Genomic DNA, 17,400 nt, shown 5'->3' on the forward strand with positions numbered 1-17,400 from the left:
ATTTAACTTAAACTGCTACTAACATAATCTAGAAAACACAAAGTTATAAAGAAGTTGTTATACAGTTGCAAAGTTAAAGAAGAAGTTGGCAGTGAAATTTTCCAAGAATATGGGTGATTTTGATAAAAAATAGTAACCTGACTGGAAGTGGTAAAGAAAATTTACACAACGATAATAACAGTTTGTTCAGTACCACTTAAACAAAAACAAACAATTCAATAGCACTGAAAAAAATTCATAATATAAGAAAGTGAAATATACAAAAACAGGGAAATGTAAAATTTTGCATGCTATTATGTACTTTAAATGGCAAAAATTATACATAATATCATCCCGGCACTTCTCACTATTGGCGACAATAATCTTTTAGTAAAAATACTTAACATGTAAAACGTCATTTTTAATTGAATTTTCTAGGTAGAAATACTTTGTCCATTTATTATATGTTATCAATCCAACCACAGTTTTCCAATTTGTTGTCCTTTAACATTTTCAATGACAGAGTTAACGTTGTTGAGCATTTCCCTGTGCACGTTTTCCTCAGACTGTGACGCATCAATGACCTGAAGATAAACGACTAAATTGAATGAAAAGACCAACAAAAGAAAATATGTGAAAAAAAACATAAAAATTGACAACAAAAATAATAAAACAGTTATTACAAAGAAATTAAGTAAGAAACTAGAACTAGACCTAGAAACTTAAGTTTTACATATGTCCACAGCTGCTGCAAGAGACAGTTGACAATGCATTTAGAATAGGGTGTTCAATATTACTGTTGATATTAGCATTTTGCATCTCAAATTACCTTCCATTGTTTTGATTTGAGTTGCAAAAAATTGTTGTGAACTTTCTTCTGAAATTCAACTTTTTCATATATTTCATCACCATAGCCACCACGACTCTCGGCCTCTTTTGAGCTCAAATTTAAAAACAAGACTAAATCAGGATCAGGCAGGCCTTTATCTGGGTTCTTGCACCAGTCCAGTGTGAAGCCCTATTTTACAAACACAAGTTACAGCAAACAGCATGAACACTTGCCACAAAACCCTTCCAAAGACAGAGCAAAATATGCACCAAGGTAAAAACTAAATCCAAGTCTTAAATGAGTTAACGTAATAGTTTATAAATGACATAGATTTGATTAAATAATAACCACAACCGCTAGCAAAAGACCCAATTTTTTATTAACGTTCAAACCTGCTTTGCACTAGTATAAGCAGCGCCTGAATATGCATATCGATCAACTATAAGTGAAACCCCTTTGTGTAAATTTTCCAACATGTTGGAGCATTGTTCCCAACGGTTAGCTGAGAACAAAAGATGTACAACATGATCATCCAATGTTTGGTCCCGTTGCAGGTAAGCGTTAATCATTTTGCCTGTTTTAGTAGTCCGATCTGCATTAAAATATTCACTTCTATTATATGTAAACATTAAAAGTGTGGTAAATGAAAAATGGTGAAACCAAAATATACTCAGAATTGTCTCATATATATATATTTAATTTATGCATGAAATTTAAAACATTATATTTAACATTATGTGCTGGTGGTTGGCCTCACACATTACTGTGGCGTTATTTGATTTCAAGGCACTTTTAAACTTCTGTAATATCTGGTCACAAAAGAATTTACAGCATGGACCCAGAGCAAATACGCGCACATTTAATTTGAAAGAAGACTCTGAACGAATCTGGGCCTGGGTCAAAGATTTTTTTAAATATTTCTAAGATTTTAACACTTATTACCAAAAATGTGTCACTACTTTGAAATGTATACTTTCTACCCATTTGGCTTGGATTATTACGTCACAAAATAAAATCAATATGCTTGACAACTCGTGTTTGATTTGAGTACAATGTGTGTTTTACTAGAAGATGTTTAGGTCACCTGTAAGTTTCATCACTTAAAAAGGACACAGACAGAATTATATAACTAAGTCCTTAAATTGGAAAACCGATAAACTTTATTACCTGGAAATTTCATAGCTTCAACCTTATGACCTTGAGATAGAAGCGCTGATACAAGTTTTGCACATTGCGTTGTTTTCCCACTCCTGTCAATTCCTTCAACTACAACAAGTGCACCACGGCCAGACATTTTAACTTTTAACACCAACTAGGTTTCTATGTGAATTCATCAAATTCGTTATAGGTTAAAAAAAAACTGGCTTATATTTTGATCTCTTAAGAACAAAAACATAAAATATCTCCCCTAAAATACTGCAAATACAGTTATCTGCAATGCGATTAATGCAAAAAATTCAAATAAATAAAATTAATAACTGTAAAAGCAACAACAAAAACGAATATAACATACAACATTCCTAAAACCAATTATGCAAATACTAAATGAAATGCCTTGTTACTCTGCTAGTGATTGAAATCTTTTGGAAGCCGAGACAATTTCAGATTAGAAGCCTTACAATCAGAAAATGGAATAAAAATTAACTTCAATTGTTTAAAATTGTGTAAGAAGCAGACTTAATGCAAAATGGCATATGATAAATAAAAAGTCACAAACACTTCAACGTGTTGCGCTTAATGTTTTCTGCTTTTTCTATTTTGGCAGATGCTTTCACAACAATATGTCAAACACCATTGGGCTTGTTATGTCAGCAGGGTTTACATTTAATTAACAAAAACATTTGCACTAAAACAAGCTTAAAACTTATTGTTGGAACTGATTATGTATAAACCTACAGCACGCAGCCAAAATGAAGTAAATGCAATTATTACAGACAACATTTGGAAGTTTATTGAGGCAACTATATAAAGGAATGCTAGAAAAATAAAGAACAAACGACACATTTTTAACTGATAACGTTAAAATCAGTTTTTTCTGGATTACTTCTTGCAGGAATGCATATAATACATACAGGAAGAAACAAGGAATTTTGAAATAACAAAAACATAATAAATAAAAACAATAAACATAAATAAAACGGTGTGAAATCTTACAGATAGTTAATAACTTTGAAAACTGAGTTTATTATTTTCTGAAAAATAACTCAAAAGTTAAATAATTGAATAATTTCTCTGGTGCTTGTTTCGTATTCCTTAGAAATCATGATTAAAACTATCTCTTTCACAAAATCAACACAGCCAGGAACAAAAAGAAACAATAAAAAACTCACAATGCTGGTTCTAAAGTTATGTTGGAACAGTGTGCCTGTGCATTAACAACTAACCGAAGTTAAAAATAAGAAAGTAAAGTAGAAAGATTGCAGACATGTGCAAAAAATCTAAGCAGCAATGTCAAGATTGGCAATAGAAGCAACAAATAATGGCCTTGCATAAAATAGTCCTTGAAATAATGTCACAGGCTAGGCATAAAATCAAACCTTATTTTATAACTAAAAAGAACTTGGTAACATCAAGGCAAAAAGCATTGCAACTGTATGATTAATTTTCTAGTACAGCGTATTTCCCAAAATAGGTTCAAAAATGAAACCAGTTGTGGTCTAGGAAGATAAATCAGAATCCTGTGTGGTCATGCAAATTTTTCGCTTTCAGCATGTTGTTACAAAATTTTGAACTGGATGGAAGTGTTAATCTTTGACACCTGTAAAAATTTGTTATTTGATTGTAAACATAACAAGGAAACATCAGAAGATAAAGAAATAAATAGCAAAATTACACACACTAAAAATATAATAAAACATAAACATAGTATTGAATAAATAGTAAGTAATAATACTGAGTAAAAAACAAGCTTCTTTCAAAAAAGCTAAAAGTTACAAGAATTATCTTCGACTTTGAACTTTTCCCATCGATTGAATTACGAACAATTTTAATGCCACACGACTAACGTTTCTTCCAGCCAGTAATTTACCCTTTTATATTTACCCAAAGTGTTTCACAGACTTGTGGACTGCATTAACGATCTTATCTAGCTCGTGGTAAGGTACAAGTTTGTGGACAGGAAGATAGACAACATGATCCATCAAAAACCTAAAATTGCCAATTATTATAAAAAAACATTTTAAAGCCATAACTGCAAATTTAGTACCAATTTGAAGAATGGTACGTATGTTAAAAGCTAATGTCATTTCATGTTTACTTTGCATTTGGTACATGTTCCCCCCTGCAACTTTCACAACATGTGCCAGAGTCATGGGTGTCACAGCTGTCAACAACAACAGCAAGTTGCGTTGAACCTATTGTCGAATCAACTCCAAGATCGTTAAGCATTTTTGTCACTTCCTTTTGTTTTTCCTGTAATTAGTAAAGATTTCTAAATAGTTTAACAAAACCTGATAATGTTGACTGAAATAGTTAATGTTTCTATAAACAGCAGCAGCTATTAACATTATTTCTTCAACAACGGCAATAAGTTGGCCAAAACCCAGAGAACTTTTTAGCAGCGTCATTCAACAGTATCTACCCACCACCAGTATAGGAAAGAGCCAGTAGTTTACATCACACGCTTTCTGTCCAACAGCAACCGCTTCATAAGGCAATTTATGTGCAACGTAATCTCCTTTTTCTTTTACAATCTTGTGCTCTGCCTCATCAAAGGCACTTAATCTGTAATCACAATAAAACAATCTTCCATAGCAGCAATACCACAACAATGGTTCTGTATCAAAATACCAGAATATACAGAAGGCAAAGTTTTAAGAGCTTTAAAGAAAAAGATATTGAAACATATTCACAAAGGCAACAGTATAGAAAACATATATATATATATATATATATACATCTATACCTACTACACTGATATTACAAGTCATACTTCGCGTACCTAAGGGTTAAATTGTTTAGCAAAGTAACTGAAGGCTGATAACGAATGCTGGTAATCAGATTTATCCGAAAGCTTCGAATAAAAGGAGTGAACACTTCTTTGTGATCGACACCCACCATTTTGAATGCGCTTATACCTGTCCTGCAAAGTGAGTAATTGTAGAAATAATGTAATACCCTACAACAAGATTATCAAACCTCATTTATAAGTTAATCAAAACAATTCACTAAAAATTAATAGGTTACAGCATTTAACTACTAGTACAAAAACGCTGCACTGTTTAATTGGAACTGAACAATCCATTACATTTGCTAAGTTATCTGAAGCTAGTAAAATTGATATTACTGTATCATATCCACAATTTGTTGAGACCAGTTGGGTTATTTAAAGCTATCCAAAATGTTTACTTAGAAAAGTTCAGTGGCATTTTGTATTCATTGTAGGATTAATATTGTAATATTAAGAGGCCACAATTCTGTCCACTGCCATTTCAAACACCACTTTGCCACTACTTTTGCTGTTACTGATATTGTGAGAAATACAAGCCTTATACTACAAAAAAAATTACAAATAGCAAGCTTATATAAATACCTAAAAAGAAATGTATTGTTGAGCAAAGGTGAGATGACAAAATATTTTGCTAACTTTTTGCCATACTCAAATTTAGATTGCACTGGATATGTTGAATATAGGGATTTCATATCATCATACCATTTTCTGAAAACAAAAACAGTTCAGGCACATTGCAAGCTTAGTACAAGGGCAAAATGCACAAAGTTAATTGCTAAACTTTTGAATAGATTACCGTAGGATCTATAGATACAAAAACAAGCAACGCAAAAAAGCATGAACAAATAAAAGGAAAGACTTGCTTATTTTTGATTCTCATAATAGCACCACCATATGCAGTGGAAAATTTTATGGTACCAAAGCTAAAAAGAGAGATGTCACTTTCAGGGTGACCTGAAAAATACAAAAGGATGCTTTCAAAGGCATGTTAACAGTCAATTGACGTAGTAAATTAACCATCGATTACAGAATAAAGACCTTTATAACCTAGACCAGAAAATGCTTCGGCACAGTCTTCTAAAACAGGAATGGAATAGCGCTTACACAAATCTATTACCGGCTGCATGTCAAACCTTTTGCCATACAAATGAGCGACCAGAACTGCCACAGTCCTAAAAATAAATTACTTCTTTGTTCCTGACTCGGGCCAATCAATGAGTAGTAGAACAATAACAAACCTTAATGAAATAATACCTGTTACTAACTAAACTCGCCATAATTTCAATGGAGGGTCCCATTGTTTCCAGATTTATGTCACATGACCTAACTTTCAAACCATGATGTTCGATAATTTTTGTTATCGTTGGTATGTTAATTCCTGACAATATAAATTCAGAGCCAGGTGGAAAGTGTCTGATCTGCAAAATCAGATGTTTTGTTTGGGTTGTTATTTTAAATGTCTTTTTTAATTGCCATTGTTTAAGTACATATGCTAAAACTGGGAATAAACAAATGTTTTTAACAAACCGCTTTAAAAAGTTTCTTCAAAGGTATTTTTCTTGTTGACAGTACTTCAAAAGTTAAAAAGTATCTTATACTACGTTTTTAGCTTGTTAATCCCTTTTCGCAACATAATTAAACAACGAAGCTAATACCGACAAAAATAAATCTAATCCCGTTCTGACAGAAAGACAAGGCAAAATGAAAACATCTTCGAAATCATCATCTTTCCAAAGTCTTTCAAGATCTTCTTCAGCTAATCTGCGTTGTTCAGGAGTCTCAGAGCTATACAATAGCAATTCAAAACCTTCCAACCTTGCTTTCAGTGGGGAATCTACAACAAAAAAGCATCTCTTAAAATTAGCAAATCGTCTAGTATAGCCTTGCAGAAAGAACAATTACAAATTAATAGAATTTCCGCAACTTGATAAAAATGAGAGAAAAATTAAATCTTGGAAGTAAAGGTCAGCATTACATACTTCAGAGAATTTCAAAAACAACTTAATTACATTAAGTTTGACTTTAACAGTAAGCTCAAAAAGAGAGAAAATTTGTGCATTACCAATAAAAAAGCAGGCATGTGGCACCATAGATGTGATGGAGTTCATTGTGGTAAAGCACCTTAAACACTTAAAACATGATACTCAATACATTTTAAATTATAAACCACATAAACAAAAACATCTGAAAATTAAAACCATTTCAATGCATATTGTGCATGCATAGCAACTTTTTATCTGTGGTTTGTGACTAAAACTCGTAAGTTACAAATACCAACAAATTTAAATCACTATTAATGTGTCTGCGGTCAAATCAATATAGACTGTGGTAAACAAGTTTCCTTTCTCTCTTAAAACTTTGTTGCCACCGTCTAAACATAAACAATAGTGAACACACAACCATAAATGAATGAATATATACAACACAAATTTGGGAAAATGTTTACTATTTAAATACACTACAAATACACAGCTTGAAACCAAGGGCGAATACTATGTTTTTTTCTTGCCATAATAAATTCATTTGAGCAGTACTGCATGTATAACAGTCACTGTACTGCTTATCCTGTTAATCAGCAAAAGTTTAGTGGAAGCTATTTTCACACTTTTGTTGACAAAACATCGTTTTCACACCACCAAATCATACGGTGCGACCTGCGGGTGTTTGAGTTATATAAGAGCGACATTTTTGACAAAAGGAAGGAACAATTAAAATGATGTAATAGTGTATATAGCTCTATAAGCACTGAGTCAGTATGTGTGTGTGCCTCATATGTGTGAGAAGTTTCCAGTAGGGCTCTTTTTAGTATGATTTTGTGCGTTTTCTCATCATGGATAACTTTTAATCAAGTAAATACGATGTAAACAGTATCAGTTTGCTGACATATTTGCAACAAAGGTTAATATCGTTAAACATTAAAAGTTTTCAGTAAATGAATCAGAAAATGCAGTAGAATTTGGTAACAGATACAAGTGGTTAATATGTCAAACTCGAACAACTAGGTAATGAAAAATATATTACGTGAGCATAACAAAACATTTAAAAAAATATCTGCACAAACCTTCTTTTACATAATCATAAAAATTGAACAAGTGGCAGAACAAGATATGAACATAGATGAATGGAAACAAGTTCAATATATACAAATCAAATATAAGATGACATCGTTGTAGATCAAACATGAACAACCAATTAACCATTTCCTTAGTTGCATATTTTTACAACTAACAGAAACATTCTTGCATGTTATGGCTTTGAGAATTGCCATATAACTCCTTTCCCGGGTACGCAAGGGTCATCATCAATGAAGCATTTCTAAGGGAAACTTTAGCTTTCTGCAACTATAAACCAAAAATATTAAGACACCAAATACAAAAAACTATGGTAGATTTGTTCTGCTCACTACAGCAATGGTGTACATATGTGCAGATCTGGAATGTATACCTCTCCGGACATACTTTAATTTCCAAAGTGTTTTTCCAAGTATGTTCACAATCTTGTCCAGTTCGTCATACGTCACCAGCTTATGCACAGGGAGATAGACAACATGATCCAGTAAGAACCTAAAGGATGCTTGCAAATAGTCAGGTGCTATCAGTGCAACACAACAAGCATCACTAGCACGTCACAAAAATTAAAAAACAGTTCTATCATGAAAAGCTCTGAAGATGGAACGAGGATTGGCTATAATGTCACAACTATGAACACATAAATTAAAGTAATAATGTTTAGCATACCTCGCATTTGGAACATCTTTGAAAGTCTGAGCCATAGTTGCTGTCATGAACTACTTTCAGTTGAGTTGATTTTTTGTTGATTCAACACCCAGCTTATTTAATACGTTCGTTACCTCATTAGCATTTTCCTGTATAAGTAATCTTGGTTGTCTTCATATTCGAAGGTTATGGCTATCATAATTTTATATAGGCATTAAATATAGCCTACCTACATTGTCAGTAGGACGAGCACAAATAACATATAGTAATACATTCTATAGACATCATATGTGTTTAGTTTTTAGATAAACAAAATTATTTCAATCCCATCAATGCATTCTTGGGCTATTTTGGTTTACCTTGCAGTAAGCCTACAACTTAACAATTAATTCATTGATTTAAACTGAATGTTGCTATAAGAAGTTTCACAGATGCACATCCACTACTGTTATGATAGTTAATGATCACATAACACTAACAACGGAAACAGCCAATAACTGACACCATCTGCTTTCTGTCCAACAGGAATTACTTCTTCAGGTAGACACTTAACGACATAATCCCCTTTGTCTTTGATAAGCTTCAAATCTTCATTTTGGTACCACAGTAACCTATATAACCAAATTTCATGTTGAGCATATGTGCAACTTGTTTGCATATTGGCAAACAGTAGACAAGGAAGGACACATAATTGCACAACACAACCATAAGAAGGAAAACAGGCTACCTATAATTCACTACAACTAGAAAAGAAAATTGCCTGGCAGGCGTTTTCATTTATCAAATCATTATAGAATATGATGTATAACAGCATATGCTAGGAAGTGCTCAATAACCACTCCTTGGGCCCAGCCCACAATGCCATTGAAAACATATTATAACAGTATAGGTTAAAATAATATTTCTTATACCAAACAAAACAATGTACCAACGTCGTCTGTGGTGTAAGAGAAAGGCTCACTCAAAAGTACATTTTGAATGACTCTTACTGTTTGAAAAAACTGTTACATTTATCTTCAAGCCTTCCTTAGTAATGTTTTTAAACTGGCTTTTTCGTTTAATAAACCGAATAGAACCTTGATGTGGAGTTAAAATCTAATGCAAGAGTATAACACAATTTGCTACTTACAGCTACATCAGATGAAACAAAAGTTTGAATATCTCAAAAAGTAACAGCAGTACGAAAAAACTGACTAGATTTTTGAACTCAGCACCCAAAAATACATAAAGGGGCATTAAAAAAAGTAGCCAAACAAAAATTGTGTTATGTAGTGCAATCAGTGGAATTTTCTGTGGAGTTCATTAATTCAAAACGCTCACTATCTAACAAAAAATTTTATGAAACTGATTTCCTACTATTTAGTTTAATGCACTGTAACTCGTTCCATTTTTCCAAAAACATCACTTATATATTTGACACAATTTATGGACAGAAGGATCTGGATTAACAAGATCTCACTATTTTGCAAATGTAATAGAATCTTTCAGGTTTGTTAACATTTCGTATGTTTGATGTCACGTGTTTCGCAAATGCTGAAACATTGATCTCGATTCTTACACTGCTTGATAATATAATCTGTTGTTTGTTGTTGTACAATAATACTTAATATTTTTTAAAAAAAACAAAAAAAATTAAAAAGTAAATACAGATAAATACAAATCCAGTCCAATCCTAACAGAAAGACAAGGCAAGATAAAAACGTCTTCCAGATAATCTTTCCAAAGTCTTTCAAGGTCTTCTTCAGCAAGTAGACGATGTTCGGGTGTCTCTGAGCTATACAAGAGTGTCTCAAAACCCAGTAAATTTGCCTTCCATGATGAATCTATATATTTGATGAACATTATTGCTAGTAAATTGATCCAGCAACATCAGCACAAAAACTTCATACTACAAAATATTTAAGGTTGAAGGAAGAAAAGACAAATTGCCAATAAAAATGTATGTTGAAATTATCTATTAAAATAACATACTGTTCAATGATATACTCTATCAAAGTCTTGCTAAATGTATCAAAGTGTTAAAACATGCTTCTCAAAAACTCACCAATAAAAGTGTAAGCATACGGTACTATGGTATTAACCATATCCATAAGGAATGTAAGAATCATACAGATCAGCTCAATGCTAACAAATCATTCTAAAACATATTATATTTACTTTGGTTATTCATGCATTTAATTTTAATTCATGCGCAAAGTGAACCAACAAAAAACAAATACACATTACAATAACAAAATACATCAAGCAAAGTCAAAAATTGCTTACTATCACAATATAACATGAAAGACAATAAAATTTTAAACAGCTAGCAGTGTGATGCATGTGTAGTTTTATGGCTAATTACTAACAAAATCTGTCAGTCAGGAAAAGTAAATCAAGTTTGAGGTAACGATACTGAACAGCTTTCATCCGTCTCCAGTCCAACCTCTTCTAAAAACTGCCTTTTCGATTTAGGATAACCTTCTAAAACAGCATTCATCAAATCGGTTGTCATTTTTTTTCGTTTCCTCCACTGGGAAATATTCAGCTTGTGTTCATCAACCATTGTATTCTTTTTGACTGGGTCCATACATGGACCATTACATTTCAATTCCGCTAAGCGTTTTTCCAGTATATCAATTTCACTATTTATTATCTCTATATTTGCAAGTACTTTTGATGTAGTTAATGATGCCTGCACTTTTTGACATTCAGCATTCACAGTTGCAAACCTGGAGTTCGTATCTGTAATTTGTCGGTCTAATTTTGTAACTTCTTCATCAAGCTTTTGGAGATCAATGTCAGCAACCTCAGGAAATTGTGATTGATGCACAACATATATTTTTGACTTTCCATAAACTTTTTCCAGCAGCTTTCCTTGTTCACTTAGATTTTCCATTGCTTTTACTACTGCTGTTTTGCCATGCTTTTTATGAAGATTAAGAAATACATCTGAAGCACTGTAAGGTCTATTTTGAGATTTCATATATTCCAGTATGTCTTTTTCAGCTTCGTTTGACATAATCAAACTATATCAACCAAAAACGTGTTAAACAAACGAGAGCAGTAAGCTGTGTATTATTGAAACTATGATACAAGCTTGAAGCATGCAACAGCAATTTTCCTAAAATAATCGCAATCGTCAATCAGTCACTCATAGCAAATTATGTCTATAAAAGATGCGAGAAATTCAGAATGCCAAATTCAGGAGACTCAAACCCTAAACAATCCTAACCTAATATAAAACGTTAATTTGAAAATCATCTGTTGTCCTGCACGAGTTAGATGTTAAAGAGTTTAGAGTAACTATACCTTATGTGAATTATAAAAATAAATAAATTGACTGGAATAATAGGATTATATTTATATTTTATGGCCTATAACCTATATGTTTGCAATTCTAGATTTTAATTACTTATGCTATAAAACTAGATAAAAATGCCAAGAGAGACTATTACAAAACTGCCTTGGAAAAAAATAGAGTTAACATAAAGAAAACTTGGAAAAAATTATAAATTAACTGCTTGGGAGTTTCAAAGCGAAATAAAAACCAGTCATAAATTATCATGATGACAACCTGGTTTCTGACCCTTTGCTAAAAGCAAACCATTTTAACTCTTATTTTTCCAACATTGCACATGAGCTGGCGTTTTTGTCTTCTAATTGGTGCTCAGTGAGCATTCGAGTTTATCTACCATAAGTACCGGTAACAAGAAAACGAAAACAGTAAGTCAGCTGAAATTTTATTGTCTCTTTTTGTAAAACCGCTAATCCGACAGCTGCTATTATTGTCGCATCTGTGTAAAGCAAACAAAACCACAAGGAAATGGAAGTTCCAGTGATAATAATGACTTGAACGATATCAGTATCATAGATGATGACGAAAATGACCATTGATACAATACCGTAGTTGAAATAAAACATATGTACAATGCTTGAGTTTTTTTTATTGCATGTCAATAGATATGTTTGCTTTGTTTTCTTTTATCAGTAAAGAAGCGATTTTATCATCGTCTTCTATGCGAGGGCGGCTTCTATTGTTTATTTTTAATCAAATCGTGCGGTTTCTATTCGAGGGCGGCTTCTATTCAAGGGCGGTTTCTATTCAAGAAAATACGGTATGCACAGGTGCAGCCAGCAACATATACATGTGATTTCGTGGCAAGTTAAAGTCTATTGTTTAGAGGGGTCTAGTACAGCCACAGGATGCATTTGTATTTCAGACCCTAGCTAATCAAATTGTGACATCATGTGGTTGTACAGTTCAGCACTAGATCCTTTTGGAGTTTACCAGTCGAGCAAATGGCATTTAAACCTATTAAACTTTTAGCAATGTAAACTTATTGAAGTTTACAATGATTATAGATCAAAACACCTGTACTATACGGCTAGCTTATTTTGGCAAGTATGCTCGCAAAAGCGCACCTAAAAAAGGTACGCTTGTGGGTAGCTCTAGTTGCACGTCTTGGAATTTTCGAAATTCAGCATCTTTGTCTATATATATTTTGTATAAGTATTAGGTTGGTTGACGTGGCGCAAATTTTGGCATTACATTAATTGGCGCACTGAAAGAAAATTTTGAAGAAGGACTTACACTATTATTTCAGTCTAATTAAAACCGACTTAGTAACGTGTAATAAGAAACAGGATATAGTTTGGCACCCTTAAGGTTAACTTTATATTTTTCGACACGAGCTTTCGCAAGTATAAGCTTGCTTCTTCAGGTGTAATGTGAAATGGAAAAAAAATATTTTGATTTTTTAAGATTTTAAGAAGAAAAAGATTTTTTTGCCATTTCACAGTACATCTGAAGAAGCAAGCTTATGCTTGCGAAAGCTTGTATCAAAAAATATAACGTTACCCTTTAGGGTGCCACACTATATCCTATTTCTTATTTTACTGTAAAACTTGGTTAACATGGTTCAGACAACATCTTCTTAATGTATGTAAGAGTATACGAGGTAGCAAACTCATTACATTTGACGTTTTCATGAAAAGTTTAAAACATTACATATGCAAGAGCATCCTTTTAGTATGTATTTTCTAAATTACAGTAAGATTGTCTTCATGCCGGTTTAGTTGCAATGCTGCATGGAAGAATCACAAATATACATGTCTTGTGGGAAGGCATTAACCATACATACTGCATTAACAAAGGTAATGTAGTGTCTATGATTTAATTGTTTTGTCATTCTTTTTCCCGCACATTTTGCAAAATTGTCACGTAATGGAGTTCCTATTTAAATTATTAGTCCGATTTCCGCATCTAGCACATCTTTGTAGCAGTAGTTAACCACGCAAATGCTAGGAATAGCGTTTCGATAAAACAACTTTTTATGAAGAATCTAGCATAAAATTGTAGATCCTAATCAGCTTCCATGAAAGGGTGTTCCCCTATATTATAGGTTGGAAATCATTGATCTTTTGTATCACTCCTGAGAAGTAAAGAGGGTGGTCCAAATTCTGGCATGCGATCTGCATGTGGCCCGCGGACAGATTTTGTACGGCCCGCAAATACTATTAGAGTTTTGGTACACTGTATTTTCCAGTATGTGGGAGTGTAGGAGCACAAGTATGTAGGAGCGCGTTATTACTGGTGCAGCAAAGCACCAAGTCGATTAGAAAAGTAAACTCAGTCCTTAGCTAAAATTAGAGTCTCCCCTATTTGCAGCCCGCAATGTTCTCCTTAAACCTTAATGTGTCCCTTCATGCTGACAGTCTTGCATTGCAGCCCTACCTTAGAATAAGAAAGAGTGGGTCTCTTCTTCCAAAATGTGGAAAAAAGTTTCATCAAGCTTGCCGGTCTATAGGTTCAAAACCACTCGTGCATAACCATTTTCTAAGGGAAATAATGGTATAGGATAAATAGTTTGGCGTAAAATCTTTAGAAAAAGAGTCTAAAGCCTCGCCTTAACTGTTGGAAGGAGTTAGTAATTGGGTTTATAATTCAGAACTTCAACTCAGCCTTAACCTAGTCCAGTCTGGCATGTTCCAATGTACAGCACCAGATGACTCCCTTTCACTTCTACTTCAATGTAGGCTAATATTTTGACCGCATCTCATAAATTAGCTTAAACTGACTCAAATAATTTGGATATATGAGATTTAGTCATGTCAATTGTCGTGTTAGGTAATGACGGATGTGGAACAAATATATAAAACCCGTAAAATTGTATCTAAATGCCTATGCCTTGTTTCCAGTACCATACTAGTACTAAATTTGAAGAGTTCAATTGAAGAATTGAGAATCAATTTGAAGAATTGAGTTCCGTTTGAACGCTACTTGGAGATAATTTTAAATATGTCCAATGCATCAATGGAAACTGTTCCTAAGAGTTTAAGGAATTTAAGAGCATGTTTGCTTTGTTCATTAATTAAGGTTAGTTAACTAGTATGTTGAATGGAAAATCAGAATCTCAGCTCTGTATATACCATATCAATATTGTTTTTAATGTTAAAATGATAATAATCGTTACCTTGTGTTAACATACAAATGCAGTGTTTTGTGAAAATTCAATTTAAGATCAATAATTTTTGTACTTATTTTTACATTGAACAGACTATTGACCAATTTGACTATGACGGATGTGACAATTGTGAAGAATATCTACACTTAAAAAACAACCGTGACACAATTTTTGACTGCACCAGTTCATCTTTTGATGGGTGAGGTTGAATTTTAATATTACAATCTCACAAATAAATTTATGGTGGTCTATTTCATACTGAAGAAATTAACACACCTGTGTGGAAAGCTTGTATTTTAGGACTTAGGTATTAATGTCAAAAACCTCAATGCCAATGTTTTATGCCAGGGCTACTCAACTATTCTTAGCAAAGGTCCAGTTACAAAAGTTCAAAATTTGCTTAGGTCCGCTATAACTCTCATGAAATAACTTACAGTCATACAAATGTATTAAAATACGGTATATAATATAATAATTCTCTGGATGGGTATTAATTTACCACTTAAATACTCACTGATTAAATGAATAAGCAGGAATAACAAAGCTAATGATGAACGATTTCATTTGCGTAAATACTGAGACAGATAAAGTCCGGATTCAACACTAAAAAGGTCCGCATTCTAACCACGGTCCGCCAGTTGAGTAGCCCTGTTTTATGCCATATCGTTTTTCCTTGGTGAAGCCAAGAGGCTTCACCAAGCTGGAATTATCAAAAAAAATGTTCTGTTTAGTCAATGTGTGGCACGGTAAAATATTTTTAGGCTTTTATAATATTCACGTTTTTCTATCACTATTATTAACCTTGATTTTAATTATCTGTTTTTAAAAATATGTCTTGGTAACTAGTTTTATGGCGTAAATCTCATTGGCGTGTACCTTGCTTGATGATGTCGCACTAGAGATCATCGGCAAACTATTCATAATGCATTTTATTATTTAAATAACTTCAACATTTTTGTAAGATAGAAACAATTTATATTCAGGGAAGAAAAATTGTCAATAAAAAAGTGGTTTATTGTTTGTTGTGTTTTTATCTCCAGAACAATTTCCATGATGTCACCAGATGACAGCTGGGTTGCTAAATGGCAGGGAATAAGTAAGTCGTACAGTTTGTAAACAAACTGTTATCCTTTTGTGTAGGGATGGACATTTTCGAATATCGAATCCTTTAGAACACAATATAAAACTATTCGGTTTTTATTTTTTGAACCGATATTATTCTGAGTGCAATTAATACCCTCAGAATTTATAAACTTTGAACAAATTTTTATCCCTATGAGTAAAATTGTAAGGATATACTAACGAATAATTTTTCATATTTTTCAGAAAAATTCAAACCTGGAGTCTATGCAATCAGTGTAACTGGAAAATTACCGAACAGTATCATTCGAGACTTAAAAGCAAGCGGGGTTCCTTATCAATCAAGAGACAGAAGTCAAAAAGCTGGAGAGCAGTAGATCAACAATACATTTATCTACAGACCTGAAACACAGTCTCGAGATGGCGCAAGAGAGCAGCAGTTCAGCTTACACCCTCTCCTTCTTGTGTTTAAAAGGCGCCATCGTGGTATTGTACCAAAATGTTTTATTGGTCATCGTTTATGCTCAGCATGAACATTCATTTGTAAATTTCTGTAAGTTTGACTTTTTAAACTGTTTTGGGCCATTGCGGTTTACATAAAAGCGGCGAACATAGCGGTAAACAGTATCGCCGCATAACAATCAGAAAAATGTGAAACTTGTTGCGTCCGTTTCGTTACTGTATGGTAGGCAAACATAAATTCGATTCCAGTCAGAAATTTGTATCCTACGAAATTGACAACAGTTTTTAAGTATACTATCAGTGTAAAATATCTGCATTCGTTTTATTATTTACACGACTACATTTACACAATCACGACTGTCATTCCTTTTGTACGGCGTTTATTACCCCGTTTAATTAAAATCGATTTGACGGAACAATGGGTTTAGTGTTTTGTAGCGCGACTTGCTGAAAGGCCGAATAGAGAATGTTTTGTTACGATATTTTGACGGCAACAAATAAACGTGACTGGTCTGTTGTTATTTAGTCCTTGTTAGTCCGCAACCAGTTCCGGGCAAGAGAACGCTTGATCCCATCCACTGGTTATAACAGGATTTTACTGCCAACCGTGAACCCTTTGCTGATTGACGCTTCATCGCTGTTAAACAACATGAATGCCACCGTTGTGTTTCGTTTAACTGGCATGGTATTTTTTCAGTAAACAAAAATACAACCCCTTTGTGTTGGTTAGTCAACGGTGGTATCAACTTTTGCCCTGTGTGGTCTTTCATGCGCTTTTAATGTAATACAAAAACGTGTGCAAAGCAAATATTGCTCTTTTTCGAATGAAATACCTCTCTGCGAAATTACCGCCGTTTGCACGCAACTTTGATGTGGTCTGGCTTAAATTTTTAGTGTTGTCTGCTGAAACTAAGCTATTTACGAAACAATGATGTACAC

General features: G+C 33.2%; 4 protein-coding genes across 10 annotated transcripts; 1 reads left to right on the top strand and 3 right to left on the bottom strand.

Moving 5' to 3' along the window:
* Positions 1-27: 27 nt before the first annotated feature.
* LOC143450841 (thymidylate kinase-like) lies at positions 28-2,191 on the bottom strand. The gene is made up of 4 exons (XM_076951571.1): positions 1,976-2,191; positions 1,201-1,400; positions 809-997; positions 28-563 (listed from the first exon to the last, which is right to left on the bottom strand). The coding sequence occupies exons 1-4, from the start codon at positions 2,100-2,102 to the stop codon at positions 450-452; spliced, it is 630 nt and encodes a 209-aa protein (XP_076807686.1). The 5' UTR covers positions 2,103-2,191; the 3' UTR covers positions 28-449.
* Positions 2,192-2,564: 373 nt separating this feature from the next.
* On the bottom strand, positions 2,565-10,852 carry LOC143450838 (uncharacterized). 7 transcript variants are annotated; one of them, XM_076951562.1, is made up of 15 exons: positions 10,518-10,852; positions 10,121-10,296; positions 8,495-9,084; positions 8,216-8,348; positions 6,820-8,098; positions 6,413-6,591; positions 6,012-6,175; positions 5,796-5,929; positions 5,621-5,711; positions 5,340-5,465; positions 4,749-4,889; positions 4,393-4,531; positions 4,065-4,219; positions 3,851-3,955; positions 2,565-3,566 (listed from the first exon to the last, which is right to left on the bottom strand). In XM_076951562.1, exons 5-15 carry the CDS (start codon positions 6,863-6,865, stop codon positions 3,479-3,481), a joined length of 1,368 nt encoding a protein of 455 aa, XP_076807677.1. In that variant the 5' UTR covers positions 6,866-8,098; positions 8,216-8,348; positions 8,495-9,084; positions 10,121-10,296; positions 10,518-10,852; the 3' UTR covers positions 2,565-3,478. The 7 variants fall into 7 exon arrangements, with proteins under 7 accessions (XP_076807677.1, XP_076807681.1, XP_076807680.1 ...); XM_076951566.1 differs by lacking the exons at positions 10,121-10,296; positions 10,518-10,852 and having other exon boundaries at positions 8,495-8,622; positions 8,953-9,618; XM_076951565.1 differs by lacking the exons at positions 10,121-10,296; positions 10,518-10,852 and having other exon boundaries at positions 8,495-8,665; positions 8,953-9,618.
* LOC143449847 (homologous-pairing protein 2 homolog) lies at positions 10,848-11,474 on the bottom strand. The gene has a single exon (XM_076950176.1). It carries the CDS (start codon positions 11,472-11,474, stop codon positions 10,848-10,850), a length of 627 nt encoding a protein of 208 aa, XP_076806291.1.
* A 3,160-nt stretch (positions 11,475-14,634) lies between these two features.
* LOC143450695 (transcription elongation factor SPT4-like) lies at positions 14,635-16,979 on the top strand. The gene is made up of 4 exons (XM_076951343.1): positions 14,635-14,831; positions 15,012-15,118; positions 15,960-16,015; positions 16,246-16,979. The coding sequence occupies exons 1-4, from the start codon at positions 14,754-14,756 to the stop codon at positions 16,374-16,376; spliced, it is 372 nt and encodes a 123-aa protein (XP_076807458.1). The 5' UTR covers positions 14,635-14,753; the 3' UTR covers positions 16,377-16,979.
* Positions 16,980-17,400: the final 421 nt, after the last annotated feature.

Source organism: Clavelina lepadiformis, chromosome 3, assembly GCF_947623445.1.
Source record: "Clavelina lepadiformis chromosome 3, kaClaLepa1.1, whole genome shotgun sequence".
In the NCBI taxonomy this organism is placed as follows: Eukaryota; Metazoa; Chordata; class Ascidiacea; order Aplousobranchia; family Clavelinidae; genus Clavelina; species Clavelina lepadiformis.